The sequence below is a fragment of the Nomascus leucogenys genome, chromosome 6 (assembly GCF_006542625.1).
Source record: "Nomascus leucogenys isolate Asia chromosome 6, Asia_NLE_v1, whole genome shotgun sequence".
Lineage (NCBI taxonomy): Eukaryota > Metazoa > Chordata > Mammalia > Primates > Hylobatidae > Nomascus > Nomascus leucogenys.
In genome coordinates this window covers 98,484,961-98,506,604 of record NC_044386.1, presented here as the reverse complement: position 1 = coordinate 98,506,604, position 21,644 = coordinate 98,484,961, and the positions used below count along the sequence as shown (strand labels likewise).

General features: G+C 51.9%; 1 protein-coding gene across 6 annotated transcripts in view; it reads left to right on the top strand.

The window, feature by feature from the left end:
- RASGRF1 (Ras protein specific guanine nucleotide releasing factor 1) overlaps positions 1-21,644 on the top strand; it is a 127,282-nt gene that overhangs the window by 70,073 nt on the left and 35,565 nt on the right. The window contains exons 11-22 of one of the 6 annotated variants that reach the window (XM_030814881.1): positions 1,724-1,787; positions 3,922-4,058; positions 6,415-6,497; positions 7,910-8,032; positions 9,240-9,278; positions 10,427-10,675; positions 12,723-13,096; positions 15,132-15,257; positions 16,942-17,112; positions 18,027-18,133; positions 18,644-18,756; positions 21,065-21,125. In XM_030814881.1, coding sequence (XP_030670741.1) covers positions 1,724-1,787; positions 3,922-4,058; positions 6,415-6,497; positions 7,910-8,032; positions 9,240-9,278; positions 10,427-10,675; positions 12,723-13,096; positions 15,132-15,257; positions 16,942-17,112; positions 18,027-18,133; positions 18,644-18,756; positions 21,065-21,125 — 1,647 coding nt within the window. Of the gene's footprint in view, positions 1-1,723; positions 1,788-3,921; positions 4,059-6,414; positions 6,498-7,909; positions 8,033-9,239; positions 9,279-10,426; positions 10,685-12,722; positions 13,097-15,131; positions 15,258-16,941; positions 17,113-18,026; positions 18,134-18,643; positions 18,757-21,064; positions 21,126-21,644 lie in introns of all 6 variants that reach the window. The other 5 variants (XM_030814880.1, XM_030814883.1, XM_030814882.1 and 2 more) reach the window with 5 other exon arrangements.

The window sequence follows — 21,644 nt, the reverse complement described above, 5'->3', positions numbered from 1 at the left end:
AATACATTATGTATATTTAATTCCCAGAACAGCCCACTGAGACGGATACTATCATTTTCCCCATTTTATATAGATAAGGGAAGCAAAACAGAAGAAGCCAGCACGTGACAGGGCTGGGATTTGAACCCAGCCAGTCTGGCTTCAGAGTCTGTGTTCTTAATCACTATGCTCTAGTCTTCAATAGCCATGAGCTAAAATTCAAATCACTTCTCTTGAAATATCACAAGTGGCAATAGGATGCCTTAAGTCCTTTCTGAAGGGGGCAGACTACAGATCTGCAAGATTTAAAACGACTGTAAGAATTTTTGAGACCCTGAAGTAAGAGAATGTCAGAGCTAGATGGGGCTTTCAAAATGATCAAGCTCAGTGACATCACTGGGCAGGCTTGAGGCCCAGTGGGTTAGTCCTGGGGGCCAACCCAAGGCCACCAAAGAGCAAAGCAAGAAGTCAAACACAGGGTTTGGTGGTCCACTTTGCCTCCCAAGGGGCAGCCTGCTCTGCAAGCATTTTCATATGTAGATTAGTCACATGGCCAGGTCTCCATTATCATTCATTATTGTTTTACTTTATCTGTTGCTATGTAACAAATTACCCCCAAATGTGGTAGCTTAAAACAAACATTTATTACCTCACAGTTTCTGTGGGTCAGGAAATCAGGAACAACTTACCTGAGTGGTCTTGGCTCAGGGCATTTCAGGGGTTTGCAGTCAAGATGTCAGCTGAGGCTGCAGTGTTCCGAAGGCTCAAATGGGGCCAGAGTATCCTTTTCCAAGATGACACACCTCCATGGCTGTTAGCTGGAGGCCTCAGTTCCTCATTCATAGACCACTCCCCACAACATGCCAGTTGGTGTCCCCCAGAACAGGTGATGCAAGAGACAGCAAGACAGCAAGCAGGAGAATGTGGTCTCCAAAGTGGCACACCATCACTTCTGATTTATTCTTTTAATTAGATGTAAGCCACTAAGTCCAGCCCACACTCAAGAGGAAGGGAATTAGGCTTTGCCTTTTGAAAAGAGAAACGTGAAAGAATTTGTGAACATGTCTTAAAACCACCACAGCTGTGGCCACTCTTATTTCTCACTACAATATCAAGGGACCTCCTACCCAAGAGATGCTCACACACTCATGGATGGGAGGCATTTTTCCAGGTATTCCTAATAATTAAAATAAGTAACTGACCAGGACTGGGATCTGGCCCTTGAGGCTCTCTCCAGACTCACTGCTAACTTGCCAGGGGACCTTGAACAAGACATGCAACTTCTCTGTCTTCATTTCTTCACCTGTAAAATGAGAATTACAATACCCATAAGACCAACCTCTGTCTTCCTGTGGGTAACCTGATAGCTTTGGCCTAAAACGGGGGATTTCAAACCTCTGCAGATTTAGGGCTATGAAGTGATGCCCTGGAGCTGCTGTGGAAGCAAGAAGGAGCCAAGCAGGCCAGGTTCTGGCTGCTCCACCCATGGCCAGAACTCAACCTTGGTTTGGGGAAGGCCTCTCTGAGACAATCCCCTTTGACCCACTTCATTGAGCTTCTTATATGAAGATAAGGTCCTTCCACTGAAAAAGAGAAATACCCACTTGGCATATAATATATCCATACATCTGTGTGTATACATGGATGCTTCTTGTTAAAGTCCCTTCCAACCCTATCATCCAGGGACTCCTAAACCAGCACATCCACCTCTCAATCCAAAGCGGCCCCTGCTGCTCTTTTTCAGAATGGAGTCATATCCCTCATTGACTGCACTTTATTGGAGGAGCCAGAAAGCACGGAGGAGGAAGGTGAGTGTGAAAGCGGCATGTGCGCATGTGTGTGCTTGCACAGATACACACACGCTCACTCCTAAAGGTTGGGCCAGGCATTGGTTTCTTTGGGAGGAAGGGAGGATGCTGAAGTGCAGAGGGGAGGTCCACACATGCCCTCATGCACACACCCTGTTCAGTCCCTGCTACAGCTGGGCTTTGCTCCCCTCGTACTTCCAATAAGGTGTGGAGAGGCCAGAGCCTGAGGCTTTAAAGAAAGAGCTCCCAGCCCAGCAGGTGATGGCCCTGATCCACCTTCCTGGTTCCTTCCAAGCTCCTTGGGCTGCTGGACCAGTTGGCACTGTTAGGTTTTGGGGTCACAGCATCTCAGTGAGCACCCCTCATTCACGCACCTGTGTGTGACATGCACAAGGGCTCTCGGGGCCATGTGCTGGAAGCCAGGGAGACACCCAGCCCTATCTCTGTCCTGCAGTGGAAAAGGAAAGAATGTGCAGGGGCCACTGACAGAGGGATTGCAGGGCTGAGGGTCCTGAGAGAGGGAACCATGCCCTAGCAGGGGCCAGGAGGGGAGGCAAGACCTCGGTGAGAAGGGGCTGAACAACTCAAATGGGAATGAAGGGGGAAGTGCATGGAGGGCAAAGTCCTTGGTGCTGTGATGTTTGATGGGATTTATCTCCCAAGGCATCAGAATTGGAGGTGGGGTCATTATTCAGATTAGGGGGTGGGATCACTACTCTCTCTTGATTGGGCCAAAGTTGGCACTCGTCTCCCTTCTTCACTGACCCCAAGCCAAGACCCTCAGAGATGCCTCTGGATGCCCTGCCCTGTGGGGACACCAGCAGGACCTGTGCTCTTTTCCCTCCTCAGACTGGGCCTCCTGGGGTGGGCTGTGTCTGAAGCACCTCAGCATCGCAGGCCCAGCATGGCATGGGGATGGGCATTGGCCTGGGGGTTGCCACACACACACTTGGCAAACACACACACACACACGCCCTCAGGCACACACCCTGTTCAGCCCCTGCTACCACTGGGTTCTGCTCCCCTCGTGCCCTTCCAATAAGGGCCAAACCAAGTGGTTCCCCAAGGGAAGAATAAACAAGGAGGCAGCTTACCTGGAGCCTTCCTACCAGTGCAGCCTTCTTTCATCTTGGCCACAGCAGGTCCACAGGAAAGCCCAGACTCAAGTGGCACTGTCAGGGCCCAAAGCTCTTTACCCTCTTAGGCCCAGGGAAGTGGGAGCATGGCCACAAGCATCCCCCACCTGAAACACACCCACACACAAGCACCCACTTCTCAGAGACTCCAGCACAGTCCCAGGAGAATGGGCTCCCCCGTGCCCAGCAAGGACTCCTAAAATTCTCAGATGTCACAACTGGAAGGGACAGGAACCTCAGAGAAATCAAGTCCCACTCCTGTTGTACAGGAGGACATCTGAAGCCCAGAGGGGGAAGGAAACCACCTCAACATCACACAGCCATAGAGCTTCAGAGCAAAGCAGAACCAAAGCAGGCGCTTTGCACCATTAACCCATTCGGTGCACCCCCAATTAATGTGAGTGCATTGAAAAGAATCTTGAAGCTGTGGTCTTAGTCTTTCCAAACAAACAGCTTTCAAGACTTCAAGGAACTTTCAGGTTAAGAGCAGTAACAAAAATACCTAGAATTCACTTTTGCTTTGGGGAGCTCTAAACTGAACTAAATGTGCAGCCCAATCCATAAAAGTTTAAGATCTTGAAGTTCCTCATTTGGCCCCAGAACCACCTTGGGGTAGCAGGAGGGCCTGGCTGTGAGGCCCATTCTAGCCCCGCCCTGGCTTGGCCGCCACCCTGCTGGGAGCCTTGGGCAAGTCCTCGCCGGCGACCTCACCTCCATTGGTGTGATAAGGGCAGAGGGCAGACTGTGATTCCTAAAGGCTCTCCTGCTCTGAATCCGGAACTGCCCCTGAGTGGTTGTAAGCTACGTCTTAGTTCTTCCGTCTTCGAAATGGGGATTTCCCACTTAGGAAAATAATATTCTGAAAGTAGCAGCAATTGGCCTGGTGCCTTACCAACGCAGAGCCTCCACCGGTACGTACGACAGGGACCACTAAAACATTTTCCAACTGAAAAAGCGTCCACGTTCGTGCTGCTAACTTTATGTTTTACAACTGGAAGCCAAAGGATCCGGCCAAGACATAGATCACTTGGATTTTAAAATCGGGGTGGAGCCAAAGGATTCCCCGCCCTTTACAGTCATCCTAGTGGCCTCGTCCAGACAGGAGAAGGCAGCGTGGACCAGTGACATCAGCCAGGTGAGTAGCGTCACCTGTTCCTGAAAGCGAGTGGTCCCTTCATGCCTAACCAGGTCAGGAGCTTGGCTGGTGGCAGGTGGGGGGTGGGGGCGGTGGAGTAGCTGCACTGTTCTGCAGAGAAAGATGCAAGAATCTTCCAAGTCCACAGCCCTACCCAAAGCTGAGCTCAGCTGGTCCATCCCGTGTGCAGTCCCCTGGGTCACCTTGAAAGTGTGGTCTGGAAACCCCTCTTGCATCTGTATCACCTAGCGAGGTGATTTTAAAAACTTCAGTCTCCTGGACCCTTCTCCCCTTTCCCCACTATCCTGCAGACCTACAGATCTAAATTGTTGGTATATGACCTGTAAATCTGCATTTTAGTACATGCCCCAGGTCATTGAGATGCACAGAAAAGTCTGAGCCTATTAGATGTAATAATGTTCACAGCGAGAGAACGGTGTCCCTGAAAGCCAAGGGTAGCTTCTTCAGTGAGTTGGGGCAGCTACCTAAGATCAAACCCAGCCTCAACTATGCACACGGAAGATTTAGTTTTGCTTTGGCCTGCTGCAAGCATTAGGGTCATTCACCCTATTTGGAGCACTAACCAGGAAGCACAGACTTTCCCAGGTACCAGTGAGCAGACCCAGAGTGCCCATGGGTGCCTAAAGTACAAGGGGTGAGACTTGAGTCTAGAAAGAGGCTGTCAGCAGCACCGGGGTTCAGGCCCCAGGACAGGCCCCTCCCTGAGCCCAGCAAGGGCCTGTGATGGGTCAGGGATGTGCCATCCCAGCAGCTGGGAGCCTTGGCCATCCTCTCTGTGGGGTGGCGTGGTAGGAGCGCAGCCAACAGCAGAAGGGGAGGGAGGTTGGTGGCCCCCCATGGTCTAGAGGGTTGCAGGAGGCCTGTGCCTGTAGGAACTGAAAGGGCAGGGCAGTATCTCCATGGGACCTAGGACGGCTTCCCTTGCTCGCTCCCCACCTTCTTGGTTTTGTGCCCCTTCCAGGCTCCCCTGACTGCTGCTCCCAGCCTTCCTTCTGGCCCACCTGCCCACCTCGCAGTCCCAGAGGAGTAAGGCGGGTGGGATGATGCATAGTACGTGCCTGTTCTGAGTCTTCCCACATGTCTTCAAAACACCCAGAAAACCGTAGAGAAAACTGCAGACCCTGAGCTTGGCCCTTTCACATCCCCAGTGAGCCACAGCCACAAAGGCCCAGGGCTGCTTGCCCGGAGGGTGCCCACCAGGCCTCTGCCCTCCTGGCAGCCATTGTGGATGCCAGTGAATGGGTCAAGGTGGGAGTCCTCTGGCCCCTTCCCCAAGCCCTCCTGCCTCCATAACACTCTGAGCCCATGGCCAAGTCTTCTTTGTTTTGGAGTTGCTGGTAGAACCAAAGCTAGAGAGATTGTCAGATGGGTGGGAGAAGTGGGGCTGAGAAATGCAAATGACAGGAGCCTCCCTCTTTGGGGTCCGGGCCTTGCCTAGAAGTCTGGGCCTGAGAGCTCCACTACCCACTGTGCCAGCTCTCAGCTGCTACTTCCCAATGACTTTGACACCCTCCTCCCTGCAACACACACATTCTCAAAACCAGAAGATTCTGTGATGTGCCACCAAGACTTCCCTATTGCTATGCCAAGAAGAAACCCTCTTATGGCAGAAATGTGAAGACCCAGGGCAGGGGACAGTGCAGGGGAAAAGAGGCAGCCCCCCCAAGAGATGCAGCTTTTATTTTTGTTTGGGCGGGTACTTTCTATTCAAGGCAAAATTTGGATTTTGAATATTTTTGGAGGCCGAGTGAAACGTACAATCATCTGTGCCCCTCCCGCCAGTAGCCTTGCCTTCCCCAGGACCCCACACCCATGGATTCTTCATATGGAAAACCATCCACAGCATCCAAATGTTGGCACTGTGGTGGTCAGAGGACAGAGAGAACAGTTCAGCACCCTTGTGCAGGGGGTGCAGAGGTCCTGCTGGGCTGGCCTCCCAGGAGAGAGATCCCACATCACCATGGATCTGATCTTGTCCTTGACACCGGACCCCAGAGGTCAGCAACAGAATGGTCAGTGTCAGATGCATTCATTTTGCATCCCAATGGTTGTTTGTAATCAACCCAGTGAGGTAGAAGTCATTATCCCCACTTTGCATATAATGAAACTAAGACTTGAGGTCAAGTTCCCCAAGGTCATTCAACTGAGACTTGACTTCTGGCCAAAGTCTAAAGGATGCTCCACGCTGACCCTGCCTTTGCCAGGACAATGCCCTTGAAGTTTGAGGACCCTGTATCAGACTAAGGCATGTGAACTTTACAGTTGGCAGAGCTCCTGGTGGGCCTGGGTCTAGGAATGGAGAGCTCTGACCCTGGGGTCCTCTCTCTGATTCCAGTGTGTGGATAACATCCGATGCAATGGGCTCATGATGAACGCATTTGAAGAAAATTCCAAGGTCACTGTGCCACAGATGATCAAGTAAGTGCCCTTAACCCCATCTTGACCAGGCAGCATTCCAGAGACTGAGTAACACAAGGTGACAGCCAGGACACTGGGATGAGCCAGATATTGGGGTTCAGAGATGCTGGGCTTTGTCTTTGGGGGTGTTTCGGATGTTTTCTTGTTTGTTTGTTTTGAGTTGGGTGATTGCTATTTGGATGATTGCTTTGGCTTAGTTTTTGTTTTGGTTTTTTTTTTAATTTTTTATTTCCATAGGTTTTGGGGAACAGGTGATATTTGGTTACATGACTAAGTTCTTTAGTGGTGATTTGCGAGATTTTGGTGCACCCATCTCCCCAGCAGTATACACTGAACCCAATTTGTAGTCTTTTTTTTTTTTTTTTTTTTTTTTTTTTTTTTTTTTTTTTTTTTTTGTGAGACCGAGTCTTGCTCTGTCACCCAGGCTGGAGTGCAGTGGCGCAATCTCGGCTCACTGCAACCTCTGCCTCTCAGGTTTAAGTAATTCTTCTGCCTCAGCCTTCCGAGTAGCTGGGACTACAGATGTGTGCCACCATGCCTGGCTAATGTTTTGTATTTTTAGTAGAGACAGGGTTTCACCGTGTTAGCCAGGATGGTCTCGATCTCCTGACCATCTCATGATCTGCCTGCCTCAGCTTCCCAAAGTGCTGGGATTACAGGCGTGAGCCACCACCCTCGGCCCCAATTTATAGTCTTTTATCCCTCACCCTTCCTACCCTTTCCCCCTGAGTCCCTAAAGTCCATTGTGTCATTCTTATGCCTTTGCATCCTCATATCTTATGTCCCACTTATGAGTGAGAACATACGATGTTTGGTTTTCCATTCTTGAGTTATTTCACTTAGAATAATAGTCTCCAGTCCTATCCAGGTTTCTGTGAATGCCATTAATTCATTCCTTTTTATGGCTAAGTAGTATTCCATCATATATATGTATGTATGTATATATATATATACCACAGTTTCTTTATCCACTCATTGATTGATGGACATTTCGGTTGGTTCCACATTTTTGTGAACTGTGCTGCTATAAACATGCGTGAGCAAGGATCTTTTTTGCGTGATGACTTCTTTTACTCTGGGTAGATACCCAGTAGTGGAGTTGCTGGATCAAATGGTAGTTCCACTTTTCCTTCTTTAAGGAATCTCCACACTGATTCCCATAGTCGTTGTACTAGTTTTCATTCCCACCAGCAGCGTAGAAGAGTTACCTTTTCACCACATCTATGCCAACATCTGTTTTTTTTTAATTTTTTATTATGGTGCTTTGGCTTAGTTTTGTTACGGTTCATCTGTTTTGTATATGTGGATTATTTTTGTATTAGGCTGTTTAAAATATAACATTAGGAATGAAACTTTATGTACTCTGTTTTAATAACTATTTTTCTTTTCCTAATTAAAAAATGAATACATAGAACATTTCAAAAACCAGAAAAAACAAAACACAGGCTCCAGGACCACTGCGTTTGTTTGAACAATCCCCAGAGACAAGAGGGATTTAGCAGGTGTCCTACTAAACGCAGCTCTCCAAGCCCTGGGTAATGCAGCCTCCCTCACCTGCAACAGGCACGATTTTCTTCCAGTCACCTGCACGCCTAATCCCCTCACCACACCCTCCTTCCTGCCCCAACCCTGGAGCCCACTGGCTCTCTGGCCTCCATTCCCACCTCTGAATTCTGAGCCTGCCTTGCTCACCTGGTGCACGCTAGGACTCTGCTCCCACCTGGGCTATGTTGCTGTTGCCAGAACAATCATCTGGGTAACCCAGGCCTTTTGCTACTTCACATACATGCCCTGGGGAACTGCAGATGTAATGCGTTTAATGCAGAACGTGATTTAATGTGTGAAATCCTTTGTTTCCAGTGGCCACCAATCTGTTCAATTCTGATGAAGTGAGCCCTTTATGAACCTACTGTGTGCCAGGAGCTAGCCGAGGCAGTTTCAGGTTCACCAGGTCTTTAAGCCTCTGCATGAGTTGATAAGGAATTATTCCCCTCACGACTACATCACTGAACAGGTGGTGGGGTACAGCAGAAAGGTCTGGCCTTGAAGGCAACAGCCCTGGTCCCTAGCCCTAGCTTTGTGTGTGACTATGGACAAGTCACTTAACCTTTCTGAGCTTGGGTTTCTCAAGTCGTAAATGGGGGACATGATAATACCTACCTACCTACTTCCTAGATCCATTTCAATAACCCAGTAAAACTCACAGCTGGAATTACTATTATATGTTTAGTGAGTACCCACTCAATTACCATTATATGTTTAGTGAGTACTCACTCATGCTCTGGAAAGGGTGAACATTGAGACAGCAAAAGGAGCAGATGAACTTTGGGAGGCTGAGGCGGGTGGATCACTTAAGGTCAGGAGTCCAAGACCAGCCTGACCAACATGGTGAAACCTCGTCTCTACTAAAAATACAAAAATTAACCAGGCCTGGTGGCACACGCCTGTAATCCCAGCTACTCAGAAGGCTGAGGCGAGAGAATCACTTGAGCCTAGGAGGCAGAGGTTGCAGTGAGCCCAGACCTCACCACTGCACTCCAGCCTGGGTGACAGAGTGAAACTCTGTCTCAAAAAAAAGAGAGAGAGTGGATGAAACAAAAATAAAATTAAAATCACCTATGAAAGAAAAAAATAACAGAATTTTGAACAATGATGGCGATAAAGTGAATGGAATGTCCAGATTAAACTGACAACTTCAAGGACCCATCTGCTCACCAATCTAAAGCCTGGTTTTCTTCACAGGAGGACCAGGGAGGGGACCAGGGAAGCAGAAATGAGCAGGTGGGGTGTCTGTCCTCGGGAAATTCGTCGTTTAGTGAGAGAGAGACACATAGAGAGATTATTAGAAAGCTTTGTAGTGCATGCTGTAAAATGGAATCTGTGTAATCCAGGCGAGGTCCAGAAGATGAGTGATAGATCTACCTGGCACAGTTGAGGATGGTTTCTTATGGAAAAGGACATCAGAGCTGGCCTCAAAGGACCAGCTGGAGTTTGCTAGATGACTGAGGGGGAAGGGCATTCTGGGAAGAGGGAACAGCATGAACATAGGTTCAGAGGCAAAAAAGTTCATGGTGTCTGGGGAGAGTGCAGGGTCGAGGAGAGTGATGTGTCATGCAGGCAATGACCTTGATGCAATTGTGGTCTCCAGGTACACTACCAGACAAACTATTCTAGAGGCTTTGGAACAGATTCATAGGCTAAGTTAAGATGCTTCATTACAGGGTCTAATGTATCAAAACCACATTTTGTTTTTCCACTATCAGCTGATGGACACCTGGGTAGTTTCCACTTTGGGGCTATTACAAATAATGCTGCTAAGAACATTCATGTACACATTTTTTTTTTTTTTTTTTGAGGCAGAGTCTCGCTGTGTCACCCAGGCCGGAGGGCAGTGTCACAGTCTTGGCTCACTGCAACCTCCATCTCCCGGGTTCAAGCGATTCTTGTGCCTCAGCCTCCCTAGTAACTGTATTACAGGTATGGGCCACCACACCTAGCTAACTTTTGTATTTTTGGCAGAGACAGGGTTTCACCATGTTGCCCAGGCTGGTCTCGAACTCCTGACCTCAAGTGATCCTCCCTCCTCAGCCTCCCAAAGTGCTGGGATTACAGGCGTGAGCCACTGCACCCCATCCACATACACATTTGTGTGAACAGAGTTCCTTACATCTTGTGAACTCAACAACAAATGTTTTTAAGTTTGTAATATTTCTCCAGTATTTCTAGGGGTTTTATAACGGAGAGTTTTTAGGATATTGGGAAAAAGAAGTTGTAGCCCTCCTTCAATGTCATCCTTCCCAAGCTTGTTCTCTTAATTAGACCATCCTGGGCTGTCAGTGTGTGGGGGAAGCAGTGATGAGCAGGCCTGGTGGGTGCCATTCAGATGCCTTTAGACCCACATCACCTCTGCATCCTTCCTCCCCTCTCAGGTCTGACGCCTCCTTATATTGTGATGATGTTGACATTCGCTTCAGCAAAACCATGAACTCCTGCAAAGTGCTGCAGATCCGCTACGCCAGTGTGGAGCGGCTGCTGGAGAGGCTGACGGACCTGCGCTTCCTGAGCATCGACTTCCTCAACACCTTCCTGCACTCCTACCGCGTCTTCACCACCGCCATCGTGGTCCTGGACAAGCTCATTACCATCTACAAGAAGCCTATCAGTGCAATCCCTGCCAGGTGGCTGAGGTGCCCTTCTCCTCCCATGCCCGGAGAGCTTCCAAGCCTTGGAGGAAAACTCAGCTTGCACGGGGTCGGGGGGTGACCTGGAAGGTCCCTGGAGGAGCAGCAGTAACACTTGCTGGGGTGCTGCGGGACACACACTGCCACCGCCCTCTCTCCCCAGGAACCAAGCCTCCCTCTGTAGAGAGGCAGGGACAGCTCACCTGCCTGGTGCTACTGCTCAGTCTCAGCTTCTTTCATCTGCACCTGGGGATCCTGGGGTGTGGAGGGTGCTCTCACCTCTTAGCCCTGCTCCTAGAAGCACAGGGTCCCACCGTCACCAAAGGACAGTGCTTCCTTTGGTGAAAAAAGAGAAAGGAAATGAGGAGGGGAAGGAGGACAGAAGGAGAGAGGGAGAGGGAGAAAGAAAAATAAAGGGAGAGAGGAAGGAAGGAAGGAAGGAAGGAAGGAAGGAAGGAAGGAAGGAAGGAAGGAAGGAAGGAAGGAATGAATCTATCTTACCCCTGCTTTGCTTAGACCACCTCCTACTGTGAGAAACGATGGAGCCCTTTTTGGCCTACTTGGAGTGAGTCAACATAAGGAATGCAGGCCACCTTAGCCTTTGCTTCCCAAAAGGCATGGGGCAATGAAGGACTTGGCCAAGGCTGCCCAGCAGTAGGCCAAGTTCAGGGATTGGCTCAGGCCCCTGATGGGCCTCACTGCTCCAGGAGGGGCCCGTCCAGGAATGGTAGGTGATTATCTTTTCCGAGAGGCCACCTACCCAGATCCCAGTTGTGGACAGCCCATCCCAGCCCTCACAGGCTCAGAGGCTCTCTGAGTGCCCTGCCCCAAAACACCCTAGGTGAGACGTGAGGCCAGAGCCTCAGCTCTAGGGCTGCCTGGAGCAGAGCTCCTGAATCACACTGGCTCCCCAGGGCTCCCCAGGAGCCTCACCATTTCTCCCCCAGTCCACACCTCTGCTGCCAGAGCAACGCAACGACTCAGAATACACCCATTCCCTCTTCTGTTCCCTCCTCCTGCCCCTACCTCAGGCCTCACTGGGGCAGGGCACATCTTGCCTTTCTGCCCTGAACTTCTGAAACCTCAATGATCAGCTTCCCAGGGCTCTGAGAAAGCAGAAGAAAACATCCCATCCAGGATGGATTTACCCCTAAAAGTCACTGAGATCATTCCCAGGGGCCCAGCAGACAGTGTCCTTCCTTTCCCAGCAGCAGTGCCCTGCAGAACAAAGAGGCTGGTTCAGAGCCAGCTCTCAGCCCTATGGCCTTGGCTGAGTCCCTTAACCTCTCCGAGCCTCAGTTTCCTACCTGTGACATTCCTACAGTTATCCTGTAGGGATAAGAGTGCCTACGTCCTGGGGCAACAGTGAGGGTTAAGAGATAAATCCTGTCCTGTGTGCAACGTGGGGCAGACAGCCTCGATGAGACAAGCTATGGTTTGCAATGTTCTGGATGTATAACCTGTTTCCAGCCTGGTCTGAGGTGGAGCCCTGTCATGAGGATCGTAGGGGCCACTTTCAGCTTCCCATCCCCCTAAGTTTGCATACAGGGCCGCTCAAGCCCCAAGGCAGGTGGAAAGGACCCTGGGTTTAGAGTAGGAGGCATCAGATGAGTCATTTCCTGTCTCTGAGCCTCAGCTTCCTCATTCCACAAAACATGTCTGAGGACCTCTCTAAGGATGAGGCCAGAGAGTGTAGGCGGGAGCAGGCCCTGTGTGGGATGGAGGGAGGTTTTGCACAGCCCACAGGTCAGGGGACCCTTAGCACTTCAGGTCAGATGCTGCAGCTGCTGCCCTGAGGGGGTGGGGGGCGGAGCATAGAAGCCCCAAATCCTCTGCCCAAACCATCCAGAGCAGGACCCTTGGCCCCAAGCCATTTAATCACATTGTCCCTGCTCAGAGGATCAGCCCAGGTTTGGGTTTCAGGGATCATAAGAATGATGGAGTCGTTGCTGCCACTCCGAGCCCCGCCCAGAGATGGTCCCCAGGCCTAGGCGGGCAGGCAGGCCTACGCTAACTCTCATTTTCACCCCCGCCCTCCCCACAGGTCGCTGGAGCTCCTGTTTGCCAGTGGCCAGAACAATAAGCTTCTGTATGGTGAACCCCCCAAGTCCCCGCGCGCCACCCGCAAGTTCTCCTCGCCGCCACCCCTGTCCATCACCAAGACATCGTCGCCGAGCCGCCGGCGGAAGCTCTCCCTGAACATCCCCATCATCACCGGCGGCAAGGCCCTGGACCTGGCCGCCCTCAGCTGCAACTCCAATGGCTACACCAGCATGTACTCGGCCATGTCGCCCTTCAGCAAAGCCACGCTGGACACCAGCAAGCTCTATGTGTCCAGCAGCTTCACCAACAAGATTCCAGATGAGGGCGATACGACCCCTGAGAAGCCCGAAGACCCTTCATCGCTCAGCAAGCAGAGTGAGTGGCCATGCCGTCGGAGCTGCCCCCCCAGCCTCCCAGCCCCACTGAGGCTCAGCCTGGCCCAGCAAGGCCTCAGGGCTGCTCTTCCTGCTCCCATGGGGAAGGAAGGGAGAGGCTTGGGGGTCCCACCAGGCAGACTGGAGGCAGCACAGAGTCTGGGCGGTGCAGAGAGGTAGCCGTATGTGGGAGCCCAGGCTGCAGGGGGAGGCAGGCAGAAATTCCCAGGGTATCACCACACTTTAGAAGGGCGTCAGTTCCCATCATGAGCAATTTAGGCATCCCTCTGCCCTGACCACAGCATCCTACGGCATCCCTGTGTTTGTCCATGTCTGCAGAGGACAGGGCCCGGGAGAGAAGAGGTCGTCAGCAGCTCCTGTCCCCTGGGATTCAGTCTGGCTGAGGACCCAGACCAAACACTGAAATGTGGACACCTGATACGAATGGCATGTGTCAGGGGGATGCTCAAGGGGCACAGGGGCTGGAGTGGGAACACCATTAGGGGCGTCATAGAAGGCTTCCTGGAAGAACTGTTGGATCTCGATTTTTACCAAGAGGAAAGGAGAACATTCTAGACCATGGGAACAGGATGGGAATGACTGAGGAGCAGGAAAAGGCCTTGTGTGTTTCGGGGACAGCTGGACGCCAGGCAGACCTGGAATGCTGAGTGTGAGACAGAGGCTGGAGATGATTCCAGGACAGGCTGGAGCCTCCCTACTCTCAGGGTTTCTCCTGACCGTTCTAAAAGTGTCAGGTCTGGTTCTGATTTAGATCCGATCACGCCACATCTTGGGTGCCAAGAGCGTGGTCTTGGTTAGCACAGGAGAGCATGTGCACACACGCACGCACCCACGTGCAACCCGGGGCTGGTCAGACGCCCCAGGCTTTGAGGAGGAGGCCTTTGAAGAGGGAAGGATTTCTCTCCTCTGAGCTGGCAAGAGGGAAGGCAGAGGGCACCCCCAGCAGAGGGCACTCCCAGCAGAGGGCACCCCCAGCAGAGGGCACTCCCAGCAGAGGGCACAGCTGGGGCGAGATAAAGCCTCCACCAGGCTCCATACCAAGTAACACTCACCCTGGCACATGCAGTTAATGGGTGATGCACGCAGCTGAAAGTCAGTCACCAAGGAAATGGCCTACCAGAAATTTCATAATTCCACATTCTGAAATGTAACGCAAGGCAGTCCTGAGAAGTCATCCGGTACCAGGCTTCTCGACTGGTGATCCAGGAGCCCGTGAACCTAATTGTGTGCCAAACTGTGTGTGTGTGTATATGTGTGTATGGGTATTTGTGTATGTATAAATGTGTGCGTGTGCATGTGCATGTGGACATTCTTGTCTAAAGAGAAGACCTGTGGCTTTTTTTGCGTTCTCAAGGTCAGATGCAACTAATCCACTTTCTACGTGTGTAAACTGAGGCCTAGAGCAGTTAAGAGTTTCTGACCAAGACCTCACTGTGCCAGACCTAGGCTTTTAATACAATTCATCAGCTTCCCCAGGGTGTGTGGACCAGGAGATTAGGAAGCCTCTATAATTAATTGTCCAAGACAGGATATTTTAAGAGTGACAAGGGGCATGGGGCAATAGGTTAAAAGCAGAGGAAAACTGGAGCAGGTGGTCACCTTAACTAATAAGCCTCACCAAAAAAAAAAAGAGAGAGATCGTGCGACTCAAATTGTGGTCCGTGGACCAGCCACATGTCCATCACCTGGAACTTGTTAGAAATGCAGACTCTCAGCCCCACCTGAGACCCCTGAATCAGAATTTGCATTCCGACAAGATCCCCGGGTGTGTCTGGTAAGGTTTGAGAGGGCCTGGTAGAGCAAAAGCCACCTTGGAGATTGACAGTGCTCATTAGCAAGAGAAAGGTTCTGATAAGTCCTGTGGGAAACAAAGCTGTTAAACTGTCTTCAGCGGCTGTATCCCAAGCTTACTCTGTTTTGCCTCAGTAAATTATGGACATAAATTTTAAAATCAAATATTTAAATTTTAAAATTAAAATTGAGAAAAGTAAAATTATTTCTTTCTTTTCTCCCAGGCTCAGAAGTCTCCGTGAGAGAGGAGTCAGATACTGATCAAAACCAGAGTGATGATGGTGATACTGAAACATCACCAACTAAATCTCCAACAACACCCAAATCAGTCAAAAGCAAAAATTCTTCAGGTACAATGCACCAATTCAAAACCACAAATAGATTTCCAGTTTGGGAGAGGGCAGCAGGTCAAGTCGAGTCAAGGCAAGTGGGCGTCATCCCTTATGCTTTATGAGTGACTCCTAAGAGCAGTAACTTTTCTGATTATTTCATAACCCACCCCACCCCCCGCCCCAGCCCCAGAGGAAGGGGCTGTGGGCACTGGAACATTGGCTGGGTAGATCTTGCTCTTCAACTCAACCAAGTCACTCTCCCAACTTCAAACAAGACTGCCTTGAGCCCACCCAGCACAAGTGGGCAGGGAGGCTCAGCATCTAGGGCTCATTCATGGAAGATCCTGATTCAGAATGTGCTTCCTGAACTGCATGTCAGGCTCTGCGCAGACCCCTTTCATCATCTTGACAACCTTGCAGAAAGGCCAGGTTTTTCAAATAAGGGGAAAGACTCACTCCAAGAGGTGGTGACATTGCTCACCTGCAGTCTCAGACTCCTGATCCTGAAGGGTCCTTGAGAAGCAGTCTTGGTCTCCGGTTTTCATAAAGCCCTTTCCCCTGTACAAAGGGGCTATGAGATACCCAATGGTGAGAGAGAGCTCCCAGGGGACCCACCTCCCGGGCAGCCCCCTCCTCACACAGCCTTCTCCAATGCCCCTGCTCTCACATGCAAAGGGCCGCCTGCAGCCTGAACTCGCCACTATCCAGACCTTCAAAAGAAACCCAATAGGTAACAGGGTCACCGAGCTTTAGAGAGAAACTGCCTGGACGCACTGCAGCCCTGCCACAGCTGCTCAGACACGCAGAAACAGAGCTCATGGAGAGCCACATTTTAGAAATAAGCTTTGAGTCCTTAAAATAAATCACCTGTGCCTCATGGCATAAATACTGCTATTTTGTCTTAAGTAGTCCAGATTGCTTTCCGGAGACAAGATGAAACCAAAGGTTTCAAAAGTAGGTTTCTCCTATCATTACTACTAAAAATTATTATTATTATTATTATTATTATTATTATTATTACTAGTAGCAATGATATTCCATGGCATTTATATAGCTTTTCACCTAATACAAAGTACTTTCATCTATGTTATTGCCTTTAATCTTTATATCCACCTTTTGAAGCTTTATCCCCATTATTCAAAGGAGATTACTGAAACCCAGAGGGGTTAAATGACTTACCCAAGGTCACATACCTAGTAGGGGGTAGGGGAGAATTTCAACTCAGGTGGGCTGGACTCCAAGAGCCATCCTCTCTCCATCCCACTGTGCCCACGAGCCCATCAGTATGAATTGTTATGGATGTCAGACATTGGACAGGTTATGTGTTAATCCCAAGTAGACTGAGAGGGTAAGAAAACTCATGATGCCGCCCTCAGGCAGGCCCGTGCCCTGCTGGACCTGAGAGGTGAAGGGGTTGAGAGCTGCAGAAAGATGGAAGGGGTGACTGGAGACCTTTTTCAGAAGCAGGAGGGTGCTCCCCAACCTGGGACAGCCCTGAGGGTGTTGTGGTGTGACTCTCCCCAGAGCTTCTAACACAGAGAGAGACACACACACATACCAGCACCACCCGACATGCCCTGGGACCCTGAAGACACAGCCTGCTGGCTCTTGAGGCTGGTCTAGCCTCAGGACCCCTGATTTTCTAACAGCCTGAGGAGTTGGGACTGGGGACAGCTGAGGGTTGGTTCCCTCCTCTCTGCAGAGTTCCCGCTCTTTTCCTATAACAATGGAGTCGTCATGACCTCCTGTCGCGAGCTGGACAATAACCGCAGTGCCTTGTCGGCCGCCTCCGCCTTTGCCATAGCAACTGCGGGGGCCAACGAGGGCACCCCAAACAAGGAGAAGTACCGGAGGATGTCCTTAGCCAGTGCAGGTATGTGGGGTGGTCTCCGCTCACAGGGTCTTCCCCATGGTCAGCCCCAGTGGCAGGTGATAGCAGACATGGTCCCGGGGACTTGCTCTGCTGTGGGTGTTTACGGTGTGCTAATGATGGTACAGGTGGGTCCTGTTAAAGCACCCACCCCTCGGGGAGCTCCCTGCTTCCATTGATTACACTCACTCACTGGACACGAAGCTTCCTGAATCATTATTTTGGCTTGGGCACCGCCTTCCACTTATGGAGGTGCTGGGTCACAACCCCTACCTCTCTGTACTGGTTGGGGCTCTGCACACACCCAGGGCCTGAACCCCACACCTAGAGCCAGGGCCACTGCACATCTAGAGCACAGCCTTCCCTGCACCCTCCTCTTCCAGCTCCCAGCTGAATGCTATCCATCCCACCCCAAAACTTCCATCCTGCAGGCCTTTGCTAGTGCTGACCCTCCTGCCTGGAGGCCCCTTCCTTCCCACCCATCGCCCTTTGCTACTTGGCCAACTTCTACTCGACATAAAGCCCGTTGCCCATGGCAACCTCTGTTCCGCCATGCTCCCACCTGCCACTTCTGCAGCCTTGATCCTCCAGCAGAGACTGGAATAAGGGCCCCCTTGAGCTCTGGTCCCTGGGGAGGGCCTGTGTGGCCCTGTCTTGGGAGGCTTCCTGGACCTTCCAGCAGCTCTTGAAAGATGGAGAGGTCTGGAAGAGGCTGGGCATGCATGGACCGTGTCGACTGAGGAGCCATGACATCTGTGCTCTTGGTCAGACACTAGTTGTTAAATGTGTTATTATCCCCCTGCCCATGACCCCCTTGCCCCAGCTCAGCCAGATCTGAGAGGCAAATCCAGACTAGTGTCAAGCTCTGTTTCTTGTCCTCACCTGTCCTCTCTCCCCTCCTCCACACATGCTGCCAGGGTTTCCCCCAGACCAGAGGAATGGAGACAAGGAGTTTGTGATCCGCAGAGCAGCCACCAATCGTGTCTTGAATGTGCTCCGCCACTGGGTGTCCAAGCACTCTCAGGTGGGTGGGAGCCCTCCCTGGGCAAGCTGCTGGGGACCACCAGGCAATGGCCCCAGGAACCAGCTGCCTTCCAAAAGCAGCTGTGGGCAGAGTGAGCTGATGGCTGGCAGTGGGGCAGCAGGAGGGAGGGAGTTCAAATGTGCCACCCTGATGTTCCCAGAGGACTGCTCAGATTCCCTAGGAGGGAACCAAGGACATGGAAGGGACAATGGGCCTCTGTCTATCCACCCTGCCTGTAGCAGGGGTACAGGTAGGTTTGTGCCTCCCTGGTCCAAGGGTGCAGCCAGCTGAAGGACGGGCTTTGGTCTGGCCCCAGTTCCTTTATCTAAGATTCTCTAGGCCTGGAGAGCCTCTCATGCCCTGCCAGGAAGCCAGCAGAAAGGAAATGAGGCAGGTCAGCCTGCCCTGGGCAGAATAGAAACTGGAGCTCCTTCCTCTGGCCTGGGCCCACACCACTGCAGAACAGCTCAAAAACAGTAACCAGAGCCACCCATCACACCTTCCCGGCAGGACTTTGAGACCAACGATGAGCTCAAATGCAAGGTGATCGGCTTCCTGGAAGAAGTCATGCACGATCCGGAGCTCCTGACCCAGGAGCGGAAGGCTGCAGCCAACATCATCAGGTAAAGGCAGTACCTGGTTCCTGGCTCAGGACTGCCTGCTGGGACAGGAGCTCTGCCTTCTGCCTCCATGTGGGCTGGTCAGAGGCCAGGGAGGTGAAGAGCGCCCTTGTCAAGGACAGCCCCAAGGAGGAGTGCTGGGCTAGAGGGGAGCTCTTGGGGGCAGCCTCACGGCTGGGTAGTCCATTTGTCCTTCTTTCCTCTCCCTACCCTACGCCAGACCTTGATCTCTTTGAAGCAAGAACCCAGCACACTTCTCCATATATGTCCACAGCTGCTAACCCCTGTCTAGCCTGTGCCATCCAATATGGTAGGCACTAGCTACACAAGGCTATTTAAATCTTTTTTTTGTTTATTTGTTTTTGAGATGAAGTCTCGCTCTTGTCACCCAGGCTGGAATGCAGTGGCGCGATCTTGGCTCACTGCAACCTCCACCTCCCAGGTTCAAGCGATTCTCCTGCCTCAGCCTCCCCAGTAGCTGGGGCACCTGCCACCATGCCTAGCTAATTTTTTTTTTATTTTTATTTTTAGTAGAGACAGGGTTTCACCATGTTGGCCAGGCTGGTCTCCGTCTCCTGACCTCAGGCGATCTGCCCGCCTTGGCCTCCCAAAGTGCTGGGATTACAGGCATGAGCCACCGTGCCCGGCCTTGGCTATTTAAATCTTAATGAAAATTAAGTAAAATTTAAAGTTCAGTTCCTCAGTGACATGAGCCCAGCAGCCTCAGCTTCACCCCTGACATGTGGCTAGCAGCCCCTGCACTGGACAGTACAGGGTGTAGGATGCTGCCATCACTGCAGAGATCTACTAAACAGTGCTGGCAAAGCCTGATCTGTAGGTGCTCAGGGAGTGTCTGTTGAATTGAATTCAGTTAAGTTGTTTATCCCCAAACCCGTGCTTGTCCTCTCCTGGCAGAGGTCAGGGTCAGGCAGCCCCATGTCTGAGCTGCTCAGCCAGTGACTCATGTGACCTGGGCAAGTCCCCTCTCTGAGCCTCATCCATAAAATGGGTGAACAATACCCGCTTCGAGGCTGGGGTGAGATCACGGGTGTCACTTTTACAGGCTGTTCAGTGGGTGGCAGGCACCTACTGACTCAGCCTGTCTGCTCCCAGCCCAGCCCAGGTGTGAGGGCTTGGACCCTGGCCTTTCCTCCTCACCTCTTGCCTGGCCCCAGCCTCCCCAGACTTTCCCCTAAGTCCTGCCTGTGACCAGAGTGCCCAGCCTTCCCCCCCAGCCAGGCCGTAGAGGCCCTATGCTGGGGCCCATTCTTCCCTCAGGCTCACAGTCCTAAAATCTCTTTCAGGCCTCGCCATCTTCAGTACAGAGGCCAGAGTGTGTGCACACATACACACACACACACATGCACACACACACATACGGCCACCACTCACAGTCCTCCCAGGAGGCGTTAGGAGTGTGTGGAGCCCCACACCAAGCATGTTGATCAAAGCCACCCTCGGAGGGGAGCCTGTTCCCTGGGTGCGATGAAAGAGCAGGCTCTGGAGTTGGCAGCCCTGGTTTGGAGTGTGGGCCCACCATGCTGCAGCTGCAGGACCCCAGGTGAGGCAGTTCCCTGAGGGGCTGTTTCCTCAGCTATAAGATATACACGACAATGCCTTCTGCCAGGCTGATCCAGAGACCCACTCCCCGCAGCCCCGGCAGGCCTGCAGACCCCTAACTGTCCCCACGCAGCCCAGGCCTGGCTCTCCAGTGTCCACAGCCTCCGTTGGCACTCACCAGCTGTGGCTCTGAGCCCATCACTGTGAGCGTGAGACACTTTGGCCTGACTTTGAGGCTCCGCCCTCATTCCCCACCGTGGGTACCACTCTCCTCTGCTCTCCCAACTCCATCCTCACAGTCCCTCCTCTGGGCCTGTGGCTGCCATGCTGCTGCCTCCCCGCTCCTGTGCTTCCTTCGTCTCATGCATCCTGTCATCCATGTCATCCATCCATCACAGGAGCGCCTGCTAAATGTCCAGTCCTGTGCTGGCACCAGAGCTATGGGGCTGAATCAGACACCGTCCCTCCCTCGAGGGCTCCCTGCCTGAGGTGGCAGAAAGGCCATTCCCACCCAGCCAGATGCAGGAAGCCCAGGGGCTGAGAGGGCCCCAGAAGGGGACCTCCCACAGCCAGGAGCGTCAGGACCATCAGGAAGAAGAGAGTGAAGGAGGAAGGGGAAAGGGTGCTCCTGGCGATGGGGATGACAAGGACAGAGGGGCGTAAGAGCAGAGGCCATGTGGGGCTGTCCGAGCTGGGGAGGGGCTGCCTAGAAGTGAAGTGGGGCTCACCGTGCCTTCTCGCTCCTGCCTAGGACTCTGACCCAGGAGGACCCAGGTGACAACCAGATCACACTGGAGGAGATCACGCAGATGGTGAGCTGGGCCCGCCCTCTTGCTTTCCAAGCTTTTCCTCCCCGTCCTCCTGCCCAGGACCCCTGACCCAGCACAGGCATCACCCGTATTCATTTTCTGTGGCTGTTGTGAAAAAATACCACAAACTGGGTGGCTTAAAACAACAGGAATGGGCTGAGCGCAGTGGCTCACGCCTGTAATCCCTCGCACTTTGGGAGGCCGAGGTGGGCAGATCACCTGAGGTCAGGAGGTGGAGACCAGCCTGACCAACATGGTAAAACCCCATTTCTACTAAAAATACAAAAATTAGCCAGGTGTGATGGCAGGCGCCTGTAACCCCAGCTTTTCAGGAGACGGAGGTGGGAGAATCACTTAAACCCGGGAGGCGGAGGTTGCAGTGAGCCAAGATCGTCCACTGCACACTCCAGCCTAGGTAACAGAGCGAGACTCCGTCTCAAAAAAAAAAAAAGAAAAGAAAAAAGAAAGGTATTCTCTCATAGTTCTGGAGTCTGAAATTAAGATGTGAGAGGGAGGCCAGGC